Source organism: Oncorhynchus nerka, linkage group LG5, assembly GCF_034236695.1.
Source record: "Oncorhynchus nerka isolate Pitt River linkage group LG5, Oner_Uvic_2.0, whole genome shotgun sequence".
NCBI lineage: Eukaryota > Metazoa > Chordata > Actinopteri > Salmoniformes > Salmonidae > Oncorhynchus > Oncorhynchus nerka.
Window position 1 is genome coordinate 12,502,246 of NC_088400.1, and position 25,653 is coordinate 12,527,898.

The window sequence follows — 25,653 nt, forward strand, 5'->3', positions numbered from 1 at the left end:
GCTGCACAGTAATGTTTCTTATCGATGGGTTAGGGTTAGGGTCATTGAACAAGCATGGGAAACAGTGTTTAAACCCTTTACAATGAAGATCTGTGAAGTTTTTATGAATTATCTTTGAATGACAGGGTTTCTTTTTTTGTGTATTGTGTGTTGATTGTCCTTTTTGTACTTTAACTATTTACACATAATATGGCATTTGTAATGTCTTTATTATTTTGGAACTTTTGTGAGGGTAATGTACATTTTTATTGTTTATTTCACTTTTGTTTATTATCTAGTTCACTTGATTTGGCAATGTAAACATATGTTTCCCAAGCCAATAGAGCCCTTTGATTGAAATTGAGCGAGTGAGAGAGAGAGACAAGACACTCTGGGGTTTGATCAATCCGTTCTGTAACATGATATTCAATCTCAATAAGATGACAGGAGTCGGATTTCTTCTTAGTCTTCCAGCTCACTTTAGCCTGGATGCTGGATACTGTCTGTATCCTACCTCCTTTTAAAAGGCAGCTCTCGGCCGTTTCAATCCAGGGTGTTTCTGGTGTCATTTCAGGACTCTGGACAGAGCTCAGAAGGCCACCCGATCTCTCTGTTACCAGGGGATCGTCGTAGAGGGAATAGTTATTACATTTACAATCTGTCAGACCAGTATTTCTGCCCTCAATCCTGAACCACATTATTTTAGCTCTTTGATCATTTTCCAATAAGGTGTGATGCGGTTGTAGACAGTTACAGAGCAGTACAGTGGTGGCCTACTGAAGTGTACTGTTTTGGCACAGGAGACATGTGAAGATTGTATGTGTGTTATTTGTCTGTTTAACCTGTGTCAGCTGTGAGATGAGAAATGGAGGAGACGAGAGGTAAAAGAGGGGATAGAAGAGAGGGAAATGGAGAGGAGAGAGAAGGGAAAGGAGAGAGGGAAATGGAGATGAGAAGGGAAAGGAGAGAGGGAAATGGAGAGGAGAGAGAGAAGGGAAAGGAGAGAGGGAAATGGAGAGGAGAGAGAGAAGGGAAAGGAGAGAGGGAAACGGAGGAGAGTAGAGAGAGAAGGGAAAGCAGAGAGGGAAACGGAGGAGAGGAGAGAGAGAAGGGAAAGGAGAGAGGGAAATTGAGATGAGAGAGAGAAGGGAAAGGAGAGGGAAATGGAGAGGAGAGAGAGAAGGGAAAGGAGAGAGGGAAACGGAGGAGAGGAGAGAGAGAATGGAAATGAGTGTGAGGAAAGGAGAGTGGGGCAAGGGAGAGAGAGAAACAGAGGACAGGAGAGTGGGAATCGGGGAAACCTCCGACACCCCACATTGAACCCCTAATAAGATTGGGGGGGTAGACAGAGGAGTCTGTCACACAGGCAGGAAGCAAAGTGGAGCAGGTCTCACTTATAGATTGATCTCAGACGGCAGCTCTGCTTTTAACACAGACAGCCCTGGTGCCATCTGCTGTGATGGGACTGGATGCGCTGCATGGACTGGGAAGAGGAGGAGGAGGAGGAGAGAGGGAAGGAAGAGGAGCAGCAGGAGGAGAAGAGAGGGAAGGAAGAGGAGCAGGAGGAGGAGAAGAGAGGGAAGGAAGAGGAGCAGGAGGAGGAGAAGAGAGGGAAGGAAGAGGAGCAGGAGGAGGAGAAGAGAGGGAAGGAAGAGGAGCAGGAGGAGGAGAAGAGGGAAGGAAGAGGAGCAGGAGGAGGAGAAGAGAGGGAAGGAAGAGGAGCAGGAGGAGGAGAAGAGAGGGAAGGAAGAGGAGCAGCAGGAGGAGAAGAGAGGGAAGGAAGAGGAGCAGGAGGAGGAGAAGAGAGGGAAGGAAGAGAGGAGCAGGAGGAGGAGGAAGAGAGGGGAAGGAAGAGGAGCAGCAGGAGGAGAAGAGAGGAAGGAAGAGGAGCAGGAGGAGGAGAAGAGAGGGAAGGAAGAGGAGCAGCAGGAGGAGAAGAGAGGGAAGGAAGAGGAGCAGGAGGAGGAGAAGAGAGGGAAGGAAGAGGAGCAGCAGGAGGAGAAGAGAGGGAAGGAAGAGGAGCAGCAGGAGGAGAAGAGAGGGAAGGAAGAGCAGCAGGAGGAGGAGGAGAAGAGAGGGAAGGAAGAGGAGCAAGAGGAGAAGAGAGGGAAGTAAGAGGAGCAGCAGGAGGAGAAGAGAGGGAAGGAAGAGGAGCAGGAGGAGGAGAAGAGAGGGAAGGAAGAGGAGCAGCAGGAGGAGAAGAGAGGGAAGGAAGAGGAGCAGCAGGAGGAGAAGAGAGGGAAGGAAGAGGAGCAGCAGGAGGAGAAGAGAGGGAAGGAAGAGGAGCAGCAGGAGGAGAAGAGAGGGAAGGAAGAGGAGCAGCAGGAGGAGAAGAGAGGGAAGGAAGAGCAGCAGGAGGAGAAGAGAGGGAAGGAAGAGGAGCAGGAGGAGGAGAAGAGAGGGAAGGAAGAGGAGCAGGAGGAGGAGAAGAGAGGGAAGGAAGAGGAGCAGGAGGAGGAGAAGAGAGGGAAGGAAGAGGAGCAGGAGGAGGAGAAGAGAGGGAAGGAAGAGGAGCAGGAGGAGGAGAAGAGAGGGAAGGAAGAGGAGCAGCAGGAGGAGAAGAGAGGGAAGGAAGAGGCAACCCTCACGCACTGACAGAGTGGGCTACTCACTGCAGTGAATGCACATAGGGACTGTTGTCACTGAGGAGAGCACTGTTGCTAGTTTGACAAATCCTCTGACATTCTGCCGGCAGAAAGATAGTGTGTAGGAAGGAAGGATGTAAAAATGACTGAGCTCAGATGTTTTACTCATGTAGATATTCTGTTATTCACCTTGTGAATTACAAACCAGTCGTGTGTGTGTGTGTGTGTGTGTGTGTGTGCGTGTGTGCGTGCGTGTGTGCGTGTGGTGGGCTGGTGAACCAGGCAGGTGGAGGGTTCCTTTACAGTATTTTCAAATTCGACCTCATCTATGGAGCGACGAGCACTGAGAGGAGTGTGATGAACAGAGGCTCTCTCACTACACACACACACACACATACACAGATATACCACCGCCGTTTGGGCTGCTTCTCAAATGGCACCCTATATACATTAGACTAGGTTGACATACTAAGGAATAGAGGGTGTCATTTGTCTTTGTTGAGCTCTATACGTTAGGATGCTGCAGGAGGTTATGAAATGTGTCTAATGCTGACTCTGTCCCTGGGCTTCCTGGGCTGATGCACTTGATCAGATAATGTCTACAACGATGTGGTCATCAATCCTATCTGTCAAGGACACGGTATTATTGGCTGTGATTTTAAACTAGCTTGGATGGTCATGAAAATTCAGACCTCAGCCTGGTGAAGCATTGAATTGTCCATATTTAACTTTCGATGTGAGTTAGGCCAGAGTGGTCTGATGAGCGAGGAATTAACGGAGCTATAGGAGTATGACTGGCAAATCCATACAGTATGAGCTAATCTGGTGTTCATTTCATTTGTTCACTCTGTTCCGGATGAAGAAGTAGCTGTAGCGTCCCGACAGCCGGGGTTCGTTTTTTTTCCGTCCAGAACAGAGTGAACAAATGAACACGTCGCGTTTCCTCTCTTCTTTCTCGTTTTGACAACTACATGAAAACTTCATTTTGCTGCTGACTTCTCAGATTTTTTTTTTTTTTGTGGAATAAAAAAAGGAGGGAGGGGGGGAGAGGGAGGGAGAGGGAGAGAGAGGGAGGGAGGGAGAGGAGAGAGAGGGGAGAGAGGGAGAGGGAGAGAGAGAGGAGAGAGAGAGAGAGGGAGAGAGGAGAGAGGGAGAGAGAGAGAGGGGGAGAGAGAGAGGGGGAGAGAGAGAGAGAGAGAGAGAGAGAATGATTTAAGACAATTGTAAGGATTGGAATACAGACGAATGCATGCATATTCGAAATTCCCACTCTTTCTTGATTTGCTTTTCTCTCTACTCTTTCCCCCTCTTCGGAATCAAGGGAGCGATAACTTCTGCTGCTTCTGAAGTGCCCCAACTCTTAGTGGTTTCCAGTGGCAACATGTTATAACATGTCTGAGAAGTCACCGTTAAGACCCTGTCTCTAATGCAAGTTGTTCAGGCATCAGTGCAGTCAGTCTACACATAAAGCCACAGGGATTACAGTGCAGTCAGTCTACACATAAAGCCTCAGGACTTACAGTGCAGTCAGTCTACACATAAAGCCTCAGGATTTACAGTGCAGTCAGTCTACACATAAAGCCTCAGTGATTACAGTGCAGTCAGTCTACACAAAAGCCTCAGTGATTACAGTGCAGTCAGTCTACACATAAAGCCACAGTGATTACAGTGCAGTCAGTCTACACATAAAGCCTCAGTGATTACAGTGCAGTCAGTCTACACATAAAGCCTCAGGGATTACAGTGCAGTCAGTCTACACATAAAGCCTCAGTGATTACAGTGCAGTCAGTCTACACATAAAGCCTCAGGGATTACAGTGCAGTCAGTCTACACATAAAGACTCAGGGATTACAGTGCAGTCAGTCTACACATAAAGCCTCAGTGATTACAGTGCAGTCAGTCTACACATAAAGCCACAGGTATTACAGTGCAGTCAGTCTACACATAAAGCCTCAGGGATTACAGTGCAGTCAGTCTACACATAAAGCCTCAGGATTTACAGTGCAGTCAGTCTACACATAAAGCCTCAGTGATTACAGTGCAGTCAGTCTACACATAAAGCCTCAGTGATTACAGTGCAGTCAGTCTACACATAAAGCCTCAGTGATTACAGTGCAGTCAGTCTACACATAAAGCCACAGGGATTACAGTGCAGTCAGTCTACACATAAAGCCTCAGGATTTACAGTGCAGTCAGTCTACACATAAAGCCTCAGTGATTACAGTGCAGTCAGTCTACACATAAAGCCTCAGGACTTACAGTGCAGTCAGTCTACACATAAAGCCTCAGTGATTACAGTGCAGTCAGTCTACACATAAAGCCTCAGTGATTACAGTGCAGTCAGTCTACACATAAAGCCTCAGTGATTACAGTACAGTCAGTCTACACATAAAGCCTCAGGGATTACAGTGCAGTCAGTCTACACATAAAGCCTCAGTGATTACAGTGTAGTCAGTCTACACATAGAAGGACACTTCAGTGAGTTGAATTGAACAACACAATTGGACTTGGACTGAATCATGTTTATTTACACCCGATGGACAATAACGCTCATCCCGAACATAACCACCACGTACTGCATATCCTCTGTGACAAACTGCTATGTTGGTTAGTGCATGGTTGACTGGTTTACCCTCTGATTTCCCCTTCCTCATGTCTACTCCCAGCCACCCTAGTCTTCCTCATGTCTACTCCCAGCCACCCTAGTCTTCCTCATGTCTACTCCCAGCCACCCTAGTCTTCCTCATGTCTACTCCCAGCCACCCTAGTCTTCCTCATGACTACTCCCAGCCACCCTAGTCTTCCTCATGTCTACTCCCAGCCATCCTAGTCTTCCTCATGTCTACTCCCAGCCACCCTAGTCTTCCTCATGTCTACACCCAGCCACCCTAGTCTTCCTCATGTCTACTGCCAGCCACCCTAGTCTTCATCATGTCTACTCCCAGCCATCCTAGTCTTCCTCATGTCTACTCCCAGCCACCCTAGTCTTCATCATGTCTACTCCCAGCCACCCTAGTCTTCCTCATGTCTACTCCCAGCCACCTATTCATCCACGGATGCCATTTAACCCAGTTAAGGTACATGCTCTCTTAATGTCACACACACACACACACACACACACACACACACACACACACACACACACACACACACACACACACACACACACACACACAGAAGATTGCCATGATGTTTTATCATTTTATCCAGCTGGGTGTGGGAGATGAGGTTTTAGAACATATGCCTCAGGAATATGACGCATGAATTCTACATTCTGTCTATTTCAAAGTCTCTCTAATGCAGGCCGTTTGACTTACGTTATCTCTTAACACCTGAGGGGGGTGGGGGGCACTGTACAGACTCCTCATATATCACAGCAATGATTACATTATGGAACCCATGGTTACTTAGCTGTCGTTTACTCTGCGCATTTAGTGGGGGATTAAAAAGTCATGACCTGAATGTGCGTGTACATGTTTGTACAGTGTGTGTGTGTGTTCCTTCTCCACGCTCCTCACCAACAGGTGGAGAGGGGAGTTCCGCAGGGGCAGGGTTCATGCTGAGAGTAGAGACGTTAACACTCGCCGAAACCCCAGTCGCAAAAACTAGCACTCGACAATTCTGAGCCAGAACGGAGGAAGTGGAAATGCTAAGATAGTGAGGAGAGTTTAGTGGAACGTTGTTTGTTGTTGTTGTGCTCTGTGTGTTTGGCACTGTAAGGCTAATGTCTGCAGTAGGGCCATAGAGATAAGGCTTTAGCGACGTGGACTGATGCACTGGGAATAATAAATTACATTCTTTTCTCTCTTTTCTCGTGGCTCAACTTTCTGTTCACTACTCTGTGGAAAGGCTATTTGCATAATCCCCAATGACCAACTGAAAACATTCCTTTTTTTTTTGCAATAATATTAAATCAGCATTTGTCACCATTATGTCTGGTAGGTAGATGTTGCTGTTGTAGTGAGTTCTGTACGGTGTGGCTTGAGTCCCTATTTGTAGAGTTCAATGGGTAGATAATGGAAAAACAGCTTAGTACACCTACATTTATGAGAACCATTACATTGTTTCTGGCTTAATGAAATACCAGTGCTACGATTTATTTTCATTACCCCGCTCATGTTCTCTCTCTGTCTCTCTTTCCGTACATCGTAAATGTATTGTTCTTATTTCAGCTCGTAGAAAACGTACAATCTCTCGCTGTGAGAACTAGCTCTGTTAAATGAAAATGGTTCACATGTGAATTAATCATGAATCATTCAAATTACTTCTTCTTCTTTCTAATGTACTGGTAACCCTATTCCCCACACAGTGCACTGCTTTTGACGAGAGTCCGATGGGCCTATAACATGGAGATCACCAGCCCTCCTCTAGTTAATAACATGGAGATCACCAGCCCTCCTCTAGTTAATAACATGGAGATCACCAGCCCTCCTCTAGTTAATAACATGGAGATCATCAGCCCTCCTCTAGTTAATAACATGGAGATCATCAGCCCTCCTCTAGTTAATAACATGGAGATCATCAGCCCTCCTCTAGTTAATAACATGGAGATCATCAGCCCTCCTCTAGTTAATAACATGGAGATCATCATCCCTCCTCTAGTTAATAACATGGAGATCATCATCCCTCCTCTAGTTAATAACATGGAGATCATCAGGAGATCATCAGCCCTCCTCTAGTTAATAACATGGAGATCATCATCCCTCCTCTAGTTAATAACATGGAGATCATCAGCCCTCCTCTAGTTAATAACATGGAGATCATCATCCCTCCTCTAGTTAATAACATGGAGATCATCATCCCTCCTCTAGTTAATAACATGGAGATCATCAGCCCTCCTCTAGTTAATAACATGGAGATCATCAGCCCTCCTCTAGTTAATAACATGGAGATCATCAGCCCTCCTCTAGTTAATAACATGGAGATCATCAGCCCTCCTCTAGTTAATAACATGGAGATCATCAGCCCTCCTCTAGTTAATAACATGGAGATAAGAAATCTATTAATAATATAATATATATATATATCTTCATGTGATATTGTCTTGTCAATGCAGAAGGACATCTACTCTGGTCTCCTCTACACCCACCCCTCGTCTTCATGTGATATTGTCTTGTCAATGCAGAAGGACATCTACTCTGGTCTCCTCTACACCCACCCCTCGTCTTCATGTGATATTGTCTTGTCAATGCAGAAGGACATCTACTCTGGTCTCCTCTACACCCACCCCTCGTCTTCATGTGATATTGTCTTGTCAATGCAGAAGGACATCTACTCTGGTCTCCTCCACACCCACCCCTCGTCTACATGTGATATTGTCTTGTCAATGCAGAAGGACATCTACTCTGGTCTCCTCCACACCCACCCCTCGTCTACATGTGATATTGTCTTGTCAATGCAGAAGGACATCTACTCTGGTCTCCTCCACACCCACCCCTCGTCTTCATGTGATATTGTCTTGTCAATGCAGAAGGACATCTACTCTGGTCTCCTCCACACCCACCCCTCGTCTTCATGTGATATTGTCTTGTCAATGCAGAAGGACATCTACTCTGGTCTCCTCTACACCCACCCCTCGTCTTCATGTGATATTGTCTTGTCAATGCAGAAGGACATCTACTCTGGTCTCCTCCACACCCACCCCTCGTCTACATGTGATATTGTCTTGTCAATGCAGAAGGACATCTACTCTGGTCTCCTCCACACCCACCCCTCGTCTACATGTGATATTGTCTTGTCAATGCAGAAGGACATCTACTCTGGTCTCCTCCACACCCACCCCTCGTCTTCATGTGATATTGTCGTGTCAATGCAGAAGGACATCTACTCTGGTCTCCTCCACACCCACCCCTCGTCTTCATGTGATATTGTCTTGTCAATGCAGAAGGACATCTACTGTTATTTCAGATTGTAATGGGGAAACATGACCTAATGCCACATTAAACACATTATACATAAAGCACCTTCCTTAGTTGATTGCACTTTTGATAAACAGCTCTGTTTTTCTGTTTCGCTCTCTCTCTCTGTCTCTGTCTCTCTCTCTCTCTCTGTCTCTCTCTCTCTCTCTCTCTCTGTCTCTCTCTGTCTCTCTCTCTCTCTGTCTCTCTCTCTCTCTCTCTCTCTCTCTCTGTCTGTCTCTCTCTCTGTCTCTGTCTCCCTGTCTCTGTCTCTGTCTCCCTGTCTCCCTGTCTCCCTGTCTCCCTGTCTCCCTGTCTCCCTGTCTCCCTGTCTCCCTGTCTCTCTGTCTCTCTCTGTCTCTCTCTGTCTCTCTCTGTCTCTCTCTGTCTCTCTCTGTCTCTCTCTGTCTCTCTCTGTCTCTCTCTGTCTCTCTCTGTCTCTCTCTGTCTCTCTCTGTCTCTCTCTGTCTCTCTCTAGGTTTCTCTATCCTTCAGGCCATCATGGAGTCGGCGGTGACCAACAGCTGGCAGGTGACGGCTCGGTCTGTGGGGAGCATCACGGACGCAGCAGAGTTGAAACGGATCATGGAGGAGATGGACAGGAGGCAGGAGAAACGCTACATCATCGACTGTGAGGTGGACAGGATCAACACTATCCTAGGACAGGTAAGGACTTTATGGAATATTTACAGTTTTTCTCAGTCGCTTTGGTGCATTTTTCACATCATCCCTAACATGTGCAAAATAATAAGTGCATTTCTCAGAACAATTTGTACAAATTGCAATATACAATAGATGTGTTCCTAAAGCTAGTCAGTCACTAAAAATCCTTAGTACATCTCTCAAAAGTAAATATTCATGCCAATGATCATGTCAGTGTCATCAGAATGATAAGTCATTGAGTCATTGTTCACGAACAAGGTCGTCAAAATGTTTAGGCATGTTGTCAATGTAACTGTGTACTTTGACAGTATTACCTGATGTAAACTTAGGCTACAGTTTGGATGACAGCTACTGTATTGAAAATGCACAAGGCTGCACTTCTATGGCATATATCAATTTTAACAGTGCTATTTACTTATTACTGTATGTGGGTTATTGATTGAAAGAGACTGGACAACCCAAGAGGCACAAAGGAAAAAAAACTAAATTAGAAAGAAACACCGGAAACCACCCCTAAGGCACAACTTTGCCCGCAGCACTGTTGTGCTGTCTCTACACATCCAGACGTTCCTGTCTGTCGACCCACATATTCTCATCCACATCACACCGGATATTTTCCCTTCCAATGCAACGTGGAAAGAATCTTTTGGAATGCCTTATCCATCCTCTGCAGGCGTCTACTGTGATGTCCTCACATGCTGCATCCATTGCAGCCAGCAGGGTCATCTGTGTGTGTGGCTGACGATCGTACACCTTCCATCTCCATGCTGAAAATAACTCCTCAATTTGCTTAAGGAATGGTGAATAAGGTGGGAGGAATTTTATGAGCATCCTCGGGTGGGTCACAAACCATTGCCTTATGTTTGATCGATGGAAACTCACATTATCACAAATGACCGCATACTTTGGCAAATCCTCTCTAAACAGACCCCTCTCATCATCAGGGATGAGAGCCCTGTAGAGAGTCTCTAAAAAGTTGAGTAGATGCTGGGTGTTGTATGGGGATATGGGTTAGGACACCATGCTCCGAAATAGCAGCACACATGGTGATATTTCCTCCCCGTTGGCCTGGCAAATCCACAGTAGCTCTGTGACCGATGATATTCCGACCCCGTCTTCTGCATGTGGGAGGGTTAACTTGATTCCAACTCCATTATACGCTATATCCCAGAACACACAGTTGAATTTGTTTTGGTAAGGAAGAGTGACATAACATGTACATATATTGCATGTTCGTTCCACAGCAATGGAAATGTGTGCAGTTTATGCTTACTGTACTATGTATCTCTATAAAATGTTGCTGTAAAGTAGTTCCATAGATATATGTTTTACCTGTACATACTGGTACCGTAACTCCTTAACTCTGTCCTCATTCCTTTGGAATGGTACACGGTACAGCTGTTTCATACTCATCTGGTTTCTATGCAGCACCCTGTCGATGGTTGAGATGCTAACCGTATGCATGTTTTCAAAGACATCGTTGTCTTCTATAATGGTCCTTTGTATTTCCCTGAGTCTCATGGCATTGTTTGCTCGGACCATGGTGCAAATAGCCTCCTCCTGTTGAGGTGTGAAACGGCGTCCTCTGCCACCGGTTTGAGGTAATCTTGCAGTCCTATGTGGGGAAAAATACAGTGATGCATCGCACACTTTCACAAAAACTATGCGAACATACATTTTACTGTAAAACATACAGGTGGGGGCATGTAAGGTGCAGTGTGTATCTGTATAGAGTATATTTCTGTATGCTGTGAAATACAAGTGGACTACTGTAATATGAAGCATTGTAGGAAGTATACAGTATACTGCTTATATACAGTAACAGTACACTGTACATTGGTGGACATACCTGTTCTCTCTTCAAAACGTTTGAACTATTGAGGACACGGTTGATCTCCCAATATTCGACTGCACCCTTCGACCCGCCTCAGCCATTGTAAGGCCATGATTGACAACATGGTCTACAATAGTGGCCCTTATGTCATCAGATATGCGCCTAAATCAAATCAAATCAAATGTATTTATATAGCCCTTCGTACATCAGCTGATATCTCAAAGTGCTGTACAGAAACCCAGCCTAAAACCCCAAACAGCAAGCAATGCAGGTGTAGAAGCACGGTGGCTAGGAAAAACTCCCTAGAAAGGCCAAAACCTAGGAAGAAACCTAGAGAGGAACCAGGCTATGAGGGGTGGCCAGTCCTCTTCTGGCTGTGCCAGGTGGAGATTATAAACCTAGAGAGGAACCAGGCTATGTGGGGTGGCCAGTCCTCTTCTGGCTGTGCCAGGTGGAGATTATAAACCTAGAGATGAACCAGGCTGTGAGGGGTGGCCAGTCCTCTTCTGGCTGTGCCGGGTGGAGCCTATGTCCTCTTCTGCCTCTTCCTCTGTTTTGCCTTCCACCATGCATCCTTGCTCCTCTTCTTCCTCCTCCTCTTGGCTGTTGACCCTGTTCATTTCCTGGTCCATCCATTATTGGAAAATTGCAACTCTGTGTTTTTGGTCTGTCTGTATGCTTGCCAATTGATTCTTCATGAGATGCACTTTTGAGAAATTTAGACAACTGGTTGATTGTTGGTTGAACTAACACTTTACATTCTTTCATGAGTGAGGGTCAATTTCACCTGCACGATTCATCAGTTCACGTTTTTGTACAAAAGGTCTAATAGAAATGTGTAAAACTATGCTTGACAGTTTATGACAAATAGTTCAACAATTTGGCATGTCATGGCTTATGCAAGGAACTAATGCCTAGATGTTTTGAGGGGTAAGACTATTCAACAGAGAACCATCTACTACATTTTGATCAACATGACATGAGCAATTGATAATGTGGAAGAAAGCTGACACTTGTACATTATCAATTGCAATTTGCTCAAAAGGAATAAGAAATTGCTTTATTGATGTGCACAAGTGACTAGATGATTTGGAATTTGTACAAGTAGTTTCAAGAATTGCACTTTTGATCTAAGAAATGCACCAAAGTGACTGAGAAAAACTGTATTGACTCAAGACATTTCAGCTTTAAATTGTTTATACGTTTTCGAAAATGTTCTACAAACAAAATTCCACTATGGGGTGTGTTGCGTTTATATGTATGTTCAGTACAGTGCCTTGCAAAAGTATTCATCCCCCTTGGCATTTTTCCTATTTTATTGCATTACAACCTGCAATTTAAATGCATTTTTATTTGTATTTCATGTAATGGACATACACAAAATAGTCCAAATTTCTGAAGTCAATTAAAAAATAAAATAAAAACGGGAAATGTGATATGTTAGCTGATAGGTACCTTCACTTCACTACTTTAGGGAAATATTTTTTTCAGGAAGTTGTCTAGGAGAGATTGAATTTGTTGTTGGCCAATGTCTTTTTGTTAGGATTCTACACTATCCTATTTCCATCTATAGCATTTCCTAATAGCATGCAGTTTGCTTGGCTTCAATGCCTCATGGTTGATTATTGCTCTGTTCAAGTAGATTGATTAAGTAGTCTACAGTGCTTCTGCCAAGAGCTGCGCTATAGTTGTACCTACCATAGGAGTCCCCTAGAAGCATATTATTGACTATGTACATACCCAGCGTGCGACAGAGCTGCAGGAGTTGTGACCCGTTTTTGTTGGTTGTGTTGTCGTAGTTGTGTCTAGGGGGAATGAAGGGTATCAACTCCAGGTAGGTGTTTGTCCCCCTGTGCGTTGAGGGTGTCAGTTTCTTGTCCAGTTCTGGCATTTAGATCACCACAGACTAGTACATGTCCCTGAGCCTGGAAATGGTTATTATCCCCCTCTAGGATGGAGAAGCTGTCTTCATTAAAGCATGGGGATTCTAGTTGGGGCATTTAGATCACCACAGACTAGTACATGTCCCTGAGCCTGGAAATTGTTATTCTCCCCCTCTAGGATGGAGAAGCTGTCTTCATTAAAGCATGGGGATTCTAGTTGGGGGATTTAGGTAGCACACAGCAGGGCATTTGTCTCTGTCGAGATCAATTCCTTATTTATTTCTAACCAGATGCTCCTGATTTGATTAATTTAATGGATTGGGTCTGCTCTATACCAAATGTACATACCCCCTGAGTCCCTTCCCCGTTTTACTCATGCTAGTTTGGTGGGACTATTTTCTTTACTTTTTTTATTTAACCAGGCAAGTCAAATCAAATCAAAGTGTATTTGTCAAGTGTGCCGAATACAACAGGTGTAGACCTTACAGTGAAATGCTTACTTACAGGCTCTAACCAATAGTGCAAATAAGGCATTAGGGTAACAATAGGTAAGTCAAGAAATTAAAACAACAGTAAAAATACTTTATACAGTAGTGAGGCTATATACAGTAGAGAGGCTATATACAGTAGAGAGGCTATATACAGTAGAGAGGCTATATACAGTAGAGAGGCTATATACAGTAGAGAGGCTATATACAGTAGAGAGGCTATATACAGTAGAGGCTATAACAGTAGCGAGGCTATATACAGTAGAGAGGCTATATACAGTAGCGAGGCTATATACAGTAGAGAGGCTATATACAGTAGAGGCTATAACAGTAGTGAGGCTATATACAGTAGAGAGGCTATATACAGTAGCGAGGCTATATACAGTAGCGAGGCTATATACAGTAGCGAGGCTATATACAGTAGTGAGGCTATATACAGTAGTGAGGCTATATACAGTAGTGAGGCTATATACAGTAGTGAGGCTATAACAGTAGCGAGGCTATATACAGTAGAGAGGCTATATACAGTAGAGGCTATATACAGTAGAGAGGCTATATACAGTAGAGGCTATAACAGTAGAGAGGCTATATACAGTAGAGAGGCTATATACAGTAGAGAGGCTATATACAGTAGAGAGGCTATATACAGTAGAGAGGCTATATACAGTAGTGAGGCTATATACAGTAGTGAGGCTATATACAGTAGTGAGGCTATATACAGTAGTGAGGCTATATACAGTAGTGAGGCTATATACAGTAGCGAGGCTATATACAGTAGCGAGGCTATATACAGTAGCGAGGCTATATACAGTAGTGAGGCTATATACAGTAGTGAGGCTATATACAGTAGTGAGGCTATAACAGTAGCGAGGCTATATACAGTAGAGAGGCTATATACAGTAGAGGCTATATACAGTAGAGAGGCTATATACAGTAGAGGCTATAACAGTAGAGAGGCTATATACAGTAGAGAGGCTATATACAGTAGCGAGGCTATATACAGTAGCGAGGCTATATACAGTAGCGAGGCTATATACAGTAGCGAGGCTATATACAGTAGCGAGGCTATATACAGTAGTGAGGCTATATACAGTAGTGAGGCTATAACAGTAGCGAGGCTATATACAGTAGCGAGGCTATATACAGTAGAGAGGCTATATACAGTAGAGGCTATATACAGTAGAGAGGCTATATACAGTAGAGGCTATAACAGTAGAGAGGCTATATACAGTAGAGAGGCTATATACAGTAGAGAGGCTATATACAGTAGAGAGGCTATATACAGTAGAGAGGCTATATACAGTAGTGAGGCTATATACAGTAGTGAGGCTATATACAGTAGTGAGGCTATATACAGTAGTGAGGCTATATACAGTAGTGAGGCTATAACAGTAGCGAGGCTATATACAGTAGCGAGGCTATATACAGTAGCGAGGCTATAAACAGTAGCGAGGCTATATACAGTAGAGGCTATATACAGTAGAGAGGCTATATACAGTAGAGGGGCTATAAACAGTAGAGAGGCTATATACAGTAGAGAGGCTATATACAGTAGAGAGGCTATATACAGTAGAGAGGCTATATACAGTAGTGAGGCTATATACAGTAGAGAGGCTTTAAAAGTAGCAAGGCTATATACAGTAGAGAGGCTTTAAAAGTAGCGAGGCTATATACAGTAGAGATGCTTTAAAAGTAGCGAGGCTATATACAGTAGGGAGGCTATAACAGTAGCAAGGCTACATACAGACATCGGTTAGTCAGGCTGATTGAGGCAATATGTACATGTATATATGGTTAAAGTGACTATGCATATATGATGAACAGAGAGTAGCAGCAGCGTAAAAGAGGGGTTGGTGGGTGGCGGGACACCATTCAGATAGCCCGGTCAGCCACTGTGCGGGAGCACTGGTTGGTCGGGCCAATTGAGGTAGGATGTACATGAATGTATAGTTAACGTGACTATGCATATATGATGAACAGAGAGTAGCAGCAGCGTAAAAGAGGGGTTGGGGGGGGCACACTTTTTGGTTTACCTGTTCAGGAGTCTTATGGCTTGGGGGTAAAAACTGTTGAGAAGCCTTTTTGTCCTAGACTTGGCGCTCCGGTACCGCTCGCCATACGGTAGTAGAGAGAACAGTATATGACTGGGGTGGCTGGGGTCTTTGACAATTCTTAGGGCCTTCTTCTGACACCGCCTGGTGTAGATGTCCTGGATGGCAGGAAGCTTAGCCCTAGTGATGTACTGGGCCATACGCACTACCCTCTGTAGTGCCTTGCGGTCAGAGGCCGAGCAATTGCCATACCAGGCGGTGATGCAACCAGTGAGGATGCTCTCGATGTTGCAGCTGTAGAACCTTTTGAGGATCTCAGAATCCATCTTTTTAGTTTCCTGAGGGGGAATAGGCTTTGTCGTGCCCTCTTCAAGACTGTCTTGGTGTGTTTGGACCATTCTAGTTTGTTGTTGATGTGGACACCTAGGAACTTGAAGCTCTCAACCTGCTCCACTACAGCCCCGTCAATGAGAATGGGGGCATGCTCGGCCCTCCTTTTCCTGTAGTCCACAATCATCAACTTAGTCTTGGTTACGTTAAAGCATAGGTTGTTATTCTGGCACCACACTGCCAGGTCTCTGACCTCCTCACTATAGGCTGTAGTTGGTGATCAAGCCTACCACTGTTGTGTTATCTGCAAACTTAATCATGGTGTTGGAGTCGTGCCTGGCCATGCAGTCATGGGTGAACAGGGAGTGCAGGAGGGGACTGAGCATGCACCCCGGGGGGGCTCCAGCATTGAGGATCAGCGTGGCAGATGTGTTGCTACCTACCCTCACCACCTGGGGGCGTCCCGTCAGGAAGTCCAGGATCCAGTTGCAGAGGGAGGTGTTTAGTCCCAGGATCCTTAGCTTAGTGATGAGCTTTGAGGGTACTATGGTCTTGAACGCTGAGCTGTAGTCAATCTCACATATTTTTTTCCCTTTTGTCCAGGTGGGAAAGGCTATTGTGGAGTGCAATAGAGAGATTGCATCATCTGTGGAACTGTCTGGGCGGTATGAAAATTGGAGTGGGTCTAGGGTTTCTGGGACAATGGTGTTGATGTGAGCCATTACCAGCCTTTCAAAGCACTTCATGGCTACGGACGTGAGTGCTACGGGTCTGTAGTCATTTATGGAGGTTGCCTTTGTGTTCTTTGGTACAGGGACTATAGTGGTCTGCTTGAAACATGTTGGTATTACAGACTCAATCAGAAACATGTTGAAAATGTCAGTGAAGACATCTGCCAGTTGGTCAGCACATGCTCTGAGTACACGTCCTGGTAATCCGTCTGGCCCCACAGCCTTGTGAATGTTGACCTATTTAAAGGTCTTACTCACATCGGCTGTGGAGAGCATGATAACACAGTCGTCTGGAACAGCTGATGCTCTCATGCATGCTTCAGTGTTGCTTGCCTCGAAGCGGGCATAGAATTGATTCAGTAGTCTGTAACAGTTTGCAAGCCCTGCACACATAAGACGAGCGTCGAAGCCGGTGTAGTATGATTCAATCTTAGCCCTTTATTGACGCTTTGCCTGTTTGATGGTTTGTCGCAGGGCATATCAGGATTTCTTATAAGCTTCCGGGTTAGAGTCCCGCACCTTGAAAGCGGCAGCTTTACGCTTTAGCTTAGTGCAGATGCTTGTTGCCTGTAAGCCATGGCTTCTGGTTGGGGTATGTACGTACGGTCACTGTGGGGACGACGTCATCGATACCCTTATTGATAAAGCCAGTGACTGATGTGGTGTACTCCTCAATGCCATCGGAAAAATCCTGGAACATGTTCCAGTTTGTGATAGTAAAACAGCCCTGTAGTTTAGCATCTGCTTCATCTGACCACTTTTTTTATAGACCGAGTCACTGGTGCATCTTGCTTGAATTTTTTGCTTGTAAGCAGGAATCAGGAGGATAGAGTTGTGGTTGGATTTACCAAATGGAGGGCGAGGGAGAGATTTGTATGCGTCTCTGTGTGTGGAGTAGAGGTGATCTAGAATGTTTTTCTCCTCTGGTTGCACATTTAACATGTTGATAGAAATGAGGTAGAACTGATTTAAGTTTCCCTGCATTAAAGTCTCTGGCCACTTGGAGCGCTGCCTCTGGGTGAGTGGTTTCCTGTTTGCTTATTTCCTTAAACAGCTGACTGAGTGCGGTCTTAGTGCCAGCATCTGTCTATGGTGGTAAATAAACAGCCACGAAAGTATAGCTGAAAACTCTCCAGGCAGGTAGTGTGGCCTGCAATTTATCACAATATACTCTACTTCAGGTGAGCAAAATCTAGAGACTTCCTTAGATTTCGTGCACCAGCTGTTGTTTACAAATACGCACAGACTGCCCCCCCCCGTCTTACCGGAGTGTGCTGTTCTATCTTGCCGGTGCAGCGTATATCCCACTAGCTGAATATCCATGTCGTCATTCAGCGACAAACATAGGATATTACAGTTTTTGATGTCCCGTTAGGATATTCGTGATCAGCTTTCCCGCTTGCCGTTGGCGGGTCCTATCGAGGCATCCCGCTTACTGTCCTCTGAGTCTGCGCCTCTTCCTCTTGCAAATAACTGGAATGTTGGCCTTGAGGGTGTTTGGAGAATGTCCTGTGTGTCCTCCTTGTTGTAGAAAAAATATTTGTCTAATCCGAAGTGAGTGATCGCTGTCCTGATATCCAGAAGCTCTTTGTCTAATCCGAGGTGAGTGATCGCTGTCCTCATATCCAGAAGCTCTTTGTCTAATCCGAGGTGAGTGATCATTGCTGTCCTGATATCCAGAAGCTCTTTGTCTAATCCGAGGTGAGTGATCATCGCTGTCCTCATATCCAGAAGCTCTTTGTCTAATCCGAGGTGAGTGATCGCTGTCCTGATATCCAGAAGCTCTTTGTCTAATCCGAGGTGAGTGATCATCGCTGTCCTCATATCCAGAAGCTCTTTGTCTAATCCGAGGTGAGTGATCATCGCTGTCCTCATATCCAGAAGCTCTTTGTCTAATCCGAGGTGAGTGATCATCGCTGTCCTCATATCCAGAAGCTCTTTGTCTAATCCGAGGTGAGTGATCATCGCTGTCCTCATATCCAGAAGCTCTTTGTCTAATCCGAGGTGAGTGATCATCGCTGTCCTCATATCCAGAAGCTCTTTGTCTAATCCGAGGTGAGTGATCATCGCTGTCCTCATATCCAGAAGCTCTTTGTCTAATCCGAGGTGAGTGATCATCGCTGTCCTGATATCCAGAAGCTCTTTGTCTAATCCGAGGTGAGTGATCATCGCTGTCCTCATATCCAGAAGCTCTTTGTCTAATCCGAGGTGAGTGATCATCGCTGTCCTCATATCCAGAAGCTCTTTGTCTAATCCGAGGTGAGTGATCATTGCTGTCCTGATATCCAGAAGCTCTTTGTCTAATCCGAGGTGAGTGATCGCTGTCCTGATATCCAGAAGCTCTTTGTCAAATCCGAGGTGAGTGATCGCTGTCCTGATATCCAGAAGCTCTTTGTCTAATCCGAGGTGAGTGATCGCTGTCCTGATATCTAGAAGCTCTTTGTCTAATCCGAGGTGAGTGATCATTGCTGTCCTGATATCCAGAAGCTCTTTGTCTAATTTGAGGTAAGTGATCGCTGTCCTGATATCCAGAAGCTCTTTGTCTAATCCGAGGTGAGTGATCGCTGTCCTCATATCCAGAAGCGCTTTGTCTAATCCGAGGTGAGGGATCGCTGTCCTGATATCCAGAAGCTCTTTGTCTAATCCGAGGTGAGTGATCGCTGTCCTGATATCCAGAAGCTCTTTGTCTAATCCGAGGTGAGGGATCGCTATCCTGATATCCAGAAGCTCTTTGTCTAATCCGAGGTGAGTGATCGCTGTCCTGATATCCAGAAGCTCTTTGTCTAATCCGAGGTGAGTGATCATCGCTGTCCTGATATCCAGAAGCTCTTTGTCTAATCCGAGGTGAGTGATCATCGCTGTCCTCATATCCAGAAGCTCTTTGTCTAATCCGAGGTGAGTGATCATCGCTGTCCTCATATCCAGAAGCTCTTTGTCTAATCCGAGGTGAGTGATCATTGCTGTCCTGATATCCAGAAGCTCTTTGTCTAATCCGAGGTGAGTGATCGCTGTCCTGATATCCAGAAGCTCTTTGTCAAATCCGAGGTGAGTGATCGCTGTCCTGATATCCAGAAGCTCTTTGTCTAATCCGAGGTGAGTGATCGCTGTCCTGATATCTAGAAGCTCTTTGTCTAATCCGAGGTGAGTGATCATTGCTGTCCTGATATCCAGAAGCTCTTTGTCTAATCCGAGGTGAGTGATCGCTGTCCTGATATCCAGAAGCTCTTTGTCTAATCCGAGGTGAGTGAACGCTGTCCTCATATCCAGAAGCTCTTTGTCTAATCCGAGGTGAGTGATCATCGCTGTCCTGATATCCAGAAGCTCTTTGTCTAATCCGAGGTGAGTGATCATCGCTGTCCTGATATCCAGAAGCTCTTTGTCTAATCCGAGGTGAGGGATCGCTGTCCTGATATCCAGAATCTCTTTGTCTAATCCGAGGTGAGTGATCGCTGTCCTGATATCCAGAAGCTCTTTGTCTAATCCGAGGTGAGGAATCGCTGTCCTGATATCCAGAAGCTCTTTGTCTAATCCGAGGTGAGTGATCGCTGTCCTGATATCCAGAAGCTCTTTGTCTAATCCGAGGTGAGTGATCGCTGTCCTGATATCCAGAAGATCTTTGTCTAATCCGAGGTGAGGGATCGCTGTCCTGATATCCAGAAGATCTTTGTCTAATCCGAGGTGAGGGATCGCTGTCCTGATATCCAGAAGCTCTTTGTCTAATCCGAGGTGAGTGATCGCTGTCCTGATATCCAGAAGCTCTTTGTCTAATCCGAGGTGAGTGATCGCTGTCCTGATATCCAGAAGATCTTTGTCTAATCCGAGGTGAGGGATCGCTGTCCTGATATCCAGAAGCTCTTTGTCTAATCCGAGGTGAGTGATCGCTGTCCTGATATCCAGAAGCTCTTTGTCTAATCCGAGGTGAGTGATCATTGCTGTCCTGATATCCAGAAACTCTTTGTCTAATCCGAGGTGAGTGATCATTGCTGTCCTGATATCCAGAAGATCTTTTTTGCTGTAAGATACGGTTGCAGAAATATTACGTACAAAATAACACATAATAGAACAATTGGTTAGGTGCCCGTAAAACTGCTGCCATTTCTTCCGGAGACATTTTTAAGTTAGCTAGTTAATTAAGAACAAACAAATTCTTATTTATAATGATAGCCTACCCCGGCGAAACCTGGAGAAGCCTATGGGACTCCCAGTCACGGCCGGTTGTGATACAGCCTGGATTCGAACCAGGGTGTCTGTAGTGACACCTCAAACACTGTGATGCAGTGCCTTAGAACTCTGCACCACTTGGACTACCAGCTCTCTGTAACCCAGAGGACAAACCAGTGGGTCCATCTCCTCTATATCATGGTTATTCTAGAATAACAATTTCTGTATTTTAATTTTTGGGGGGTGAAGTCCGGGTTCCTACTCTTCAGGCCAAACGTAGATGACCTCAGGCCTTGGATATTCCAGGATGAGAGTTTTTTTATTCATTTATTTATTTCACCTTTATTTAACCAGGTAGGCAAGTTGAGAACAAGTTCTCATTTACAATTGCGACCTGGCCAAGATAAAGCAAAGCAGTTTGACACGAACAACAACACAGAGTTACACATGGAGTAAAACAAACATACAGTCAATAATACAGTAGAAACAAGTCTATATACGGTGTGAGCAAATGAGGTGTGATAAGGGAGGTAAAGGCAAAAAAAAAAGGCCATGGTGGCGAAGTAAATACAATATAGCAAGTAAAACACTGGAATGGTAGATTTGCAGTGGAAGAATGTGCAAATTAGAGATAGAAATAATGAGGTGCAAAGGAGCAAAAATAAATCAATGAATAAATACAGTAGGGGAAGAGGTAGTTGTCCATAAAGTGGCCAACGTTGTTAGTTGTGTGGTTTGGGGTTTGGGCTCAGACCAGCATGTCCCCCCACGCCTACCTCCTCTCTGGGCTTAATGCCGCTTCACTGCATCATACCCCTCTCATTGGATTACACTCGTTGATATCATTTCATTTAGCTATATTATATTGGTTTCTCCCTGCTTTACAATATCCCATCAACGAGTATTAGTTTCTGTCTAGTTTGATACCCGGAGTAATAGATTAATTCTGAATTGCTTTTAGTATACATTTATCGTGTCTAATTTTATTATCTTCGTGCCGCTAAATGTCCTTACTCGATAATTGTACAAAAATATATATATATTTAACCTCTATTCATTTAGTTGAGGATAAGCATCAGCTTTTAAAAGCATCAGTAGAGAATATACTGTACTCAGACATTTTAATGGCTGCATCTTTAATGGTCTTTTCAGATTTACTACCTATAATAGTACTAATCTGCATGTGTTCTAAGCATTTTGATGTGAATTCACTCAATATCTCTATGCTGGTATTTAATCAGGGTTTTCTCTCTGGTGTAATCCCCCCCCCCCCAAACACCCCTCAGTATTTTCCCTTGTTAATTTACTGTAGCGTTTAAGAAGAGAGGAGGCACTCAACATAGTCCTTCACCTCTCTCCAGGGTAGCATTTTAAGAAGAGAGGAGGCACTCGACATAGTCCTTCACCTCCCTCCAGGGTAGCAGTTTAAGAAGAGAGGAGGCACTCGACATAGTCCTTCACCTCCCTCCAGGGTAGCAGTTTAAGAAGAGAAGAGGCACTCAACATAGTCCTTCACCTCCCTCCAGGGTAGCAGTAGGCACACTCACAAACATGCACAATAAAACTCACAAACATGCACAATAAAACTCACAAACATGCACACGCACACAGTTCCGTCGCCTCATCATGGGGTGTCTAAGCTTCAGTTGATTGGACTAATTTTGCCAAAGCCTCAGTGATGACTCTGAAGCAGCTGGACTTCGCCCTGTCTAGACCCCTATTTTAGTGTGTCCCATTATTCCGTAACTCTAGCCTCCTAGGGTGTTCCATTATTCCGTAACTCTAGCCTCCTAGTGTGTCCCATTATTCCATAACTCTAGCCCCCGAGGAAGTCCCATTATTCCATAACTTAAGCCTCCTAGGGTGTACCATTATTCTGTAACTCTAGCCTCCTAGGGTGTACCATTATTCTCTAACTCTAGCCTCCTAGGGTGTACCATTATTCCATAACTCTAGCCTCCTAGGGTGTACCATTATTCCATAACTCTAGCCTCATAGGGTGTACCATTATTCTGTAACTCTAGCCTCCTAGGGTGTACCATTATTCTGTAACTCTAGCCTCCTAGGGTGTACCTGGGTTCTGGGGTTTATTGGGCTCTGCTGTAGGGCTGAGGTTCATTGGGCTCTGCTGTAGGGCTGAGGTTCATTGGGCTCTGCTGTAGGGCTGAGGTTCATTGGGCTCTGCTGTAGGGCTAAGGTTCATTGGGCTCTACTGTTGGGCTGAGGTTCATTGGGCTCTGCTGTAGGGCTGAGGTTCATTGGGCTCTGCTGTAGGGCTGAGGTTCATTGGGCTCTGCTGTAGGGCTGAGGTTCATTGGGCTCTGCTGTAGGGCTGAGGTTCATTGGGCTCTGCTGTAGGGCTGAGGTTCATTGGGCTCTGCTGTAGGACTGAGGTTCATTGGGCTCTGCTGTAGGACTGAGGTTCATTGGGCTCTGCTGTAGGGCTGAGGTTCATTGGGCTCTGCTGTAGGGCTGAGGTTCATTGGGCTCTGCTGTAGGGCTGAGGTTCATTGGGCTCTGCTGTAGGGCTGAGGTTCATTGGGCTCTGCTGTAGGGCTGAGGTTCATTGGGCTCTGCTGTAGGGCTGAGGTTCATTGGGCTCTGCTGTAGGGCTGAGGTTCATTGGGCTCTGCTGTAGGGCTGAGGTTCATTGGGCTCTGCTGTAGGGCTGAGGTTCATTGGGCTCTGCTGTAGGGCTGAGGTTCATTGGGCTCTGCTGTAGGGCTGAGGTTCATTGGGCTCTGCTGTAGGGCTGAGGTTCATTGGGCTCTGCTGTTGGGCTGAGGTTCATTGGGCTCTGCTGTAGGGCTGAGGTTCATTGGGCTCTGCTGTAGGGCTGAGGTTCATTGGGCTCTGCTGTAGGGCTGAGGTTCATTGGGCTCTGCTGTAGGACTGAGGTACATTGGGCTCTGCTGTAGTGCTGAGGTTCATTGGGCTCTGCTGTAGGGCTGAGGTTCATTGGGCTCTGCTGTAGGGCTGAGGTTCATTGGGCTCTGCTGTAGGGCTGAGGTTCATTGGGCTCTGCTGTAGGGCTGAGGTTCATTGGGCTCTGCTGTAGGGCTGAGGTTCATTGGGCTCTGCTGTAGGGCTGAGGTTCATTGGGCTCTGCTCTAGGGCTGAGGTTCATTGGGCTCTGCTCTAGGGCTGAGGTTCATTGGGCTCTGCTCTAGGGCTGAGGTTCATTGGGCTCTGCTCTAGGGCTGAGGTTCATTGGGCTCTGCCGTAGGGCTGAGGTTCATTGGGCTCTGCCGTAGGGCTGAGGTTCATTGGGCTCTGCCGTAGGGCTCTGCCGTAGGGCTGAGGTTCATTGGGCTCTGCCGTAGGGCTGAGGTTCATTGGGCTCTGCCGTAGGGCTGAGGTTCATTGGGCTCTGCCGTAGGGCTGAGGTTCATTGGGCTCTGCCGTAGGGCTGAGGTTCATTGGGCTCTGCTGTGGGACCTTGGTTTAATGGGCTCAAGGCCATCAGAACAGAACCAAAAGACATATGTGGTGTGTTGGTGCTGGGCGGAAACAAATGTTTGCACACACTCTGGCCCAGAGTTGTCTCTTCGTTTTGCTATTGGCCTGCTGTTGTCCTGCTGTTGTCATGCTGTTGCAGAGCAGATAGACGTCTCAATGGCTTTGTTTTTGTGCACTGCAGATAAATCAATCCAATGGCGAGGCTCCCCTCACAACTTAATGGATAAGGTACAACTACTCTCTCTGGAAGTGTTCCAAAATGGCACCCTATTGTTCCAGAGCCCTATGAGGCCCTGGTCAAAAGTAGTGCACATCCTCTGACTCATCCCAATGACTGTGATTCATACTGAAGAACAATCCACTGTTGTGATTATGTCATAGATAATGTATGTAGCATTGCACCAACTGTTGAGGGACAGATAACAGAAGGCATATCATTATCCACTGAGGACAGTTAACAGAAGGTACAGTGCCTTGCAAAAGTATTCATCCCCCTTGGCATTTTTCCTATTTTGTAGCATTACAACATGTAATTTAAATAGATTTTTATTAGTATTTCATGTAATGGACCTACACAAAATAGTCCAAATTGGGGAAGTGAAATGGAAAAAATTACTTGTTTAAAAAAATTCTAAAATAATAAAAAACTGTGATGCGAGCATATTCATTCACCCCTTTGCTATGAAGCCCCTAAATAAGATCTGGTGCAACCAATTACCTTCAGAAGTCATATAATTCGTGAAGTAAAGTCCACCTGTGTGCAATCTGTGTCACATGATCTGTCACATGATATCAGTATATATACACCTGTTCTGAAAGGCACCAGAGTCTGCAACACTACTAAGCAAGGGGCACCATGAAGAACAAAGAGCTCTCCAAACAGGTCAGTGACTAAGTTGTGGAGAAGTACAGATCCACGTTGGGTTATAAAAATTATCCAAAACTTTGAACCTCCCATGGAACACCATTAAATCCATTAGAAAAAAGTTAAAGAATATGGCACCACAACAAACCTGCCAAGAGAGGGCCGCCCACCAAAACTCACGGACCAGGCAAGGAGGGCATTAATCAGAGAGGCAACAAAGAGACCAAAGATAAGCTGAAAAGCTCCACAGCAGAGATTGGAGTATCTGTCCATATGACCACTTTAAGCCGTACACTCCACAGAGCTGGGCTTTATGGAATAGTGGCCGGAAAAAAGCCATTGCTTGCCTTTTGCTGTTCGCCAAAAGGCATGTCGGAGACTCCCCAAACACGTGGAAGAAGGTACTCTGGTCAGATGAGATTAAATTGAGCATTTTGACCATCCATGAAAATGCTATGTCTGGCGCAAACCCAACACCTCTCATCACCCCGAGAACCTCATCCCCACAGTGAAGCATGGTGGTGGCAGCATGATGCTGTGGGGATGTTTTTCATTGGCAGGGACTGGGAAACTGGTCAGAATTTAAGGAATGATAGATGGCGGTAAATTAAGGGGAAATTCGTGAGGGAAACCTCTTTCAGTCTTCCAGAGATTTGAAACTGGGATGGAGGTTCACCTTCCAGCAGGACAATGACCCTAAGCATACTGCTAAAGCAACACTCGAATG

At 45.5% G+C, this 25,653-nt stretch overlaps 1 protein-coding gene across 4 annotated transcripts in view; it reads left to right on the forward strand.

The window, feature by feature from the left end:
- The window catches only part of LOC115115922 (glutamate receptor 3-like), a 251,277-nt gene that overhangs the window by 121,746 nt on the left and 103,878 nt on the right, over positions 1-25,653 (forward strand). For all 4 annotated transcript variants that reach the window (XM_065018373.1, XM_065018376.1, XM_065018374.1 and 1 more), the window contains exon 4: positions 8,940-9,127. In XM_065018373.1, the coding sequence (XP_064874445.1) occupies positions 8,940-9,127 (188 nt within the window). The remainder of the gene's footprint in view (positions 1-8,939; positions 9,128-25,653) is intronic.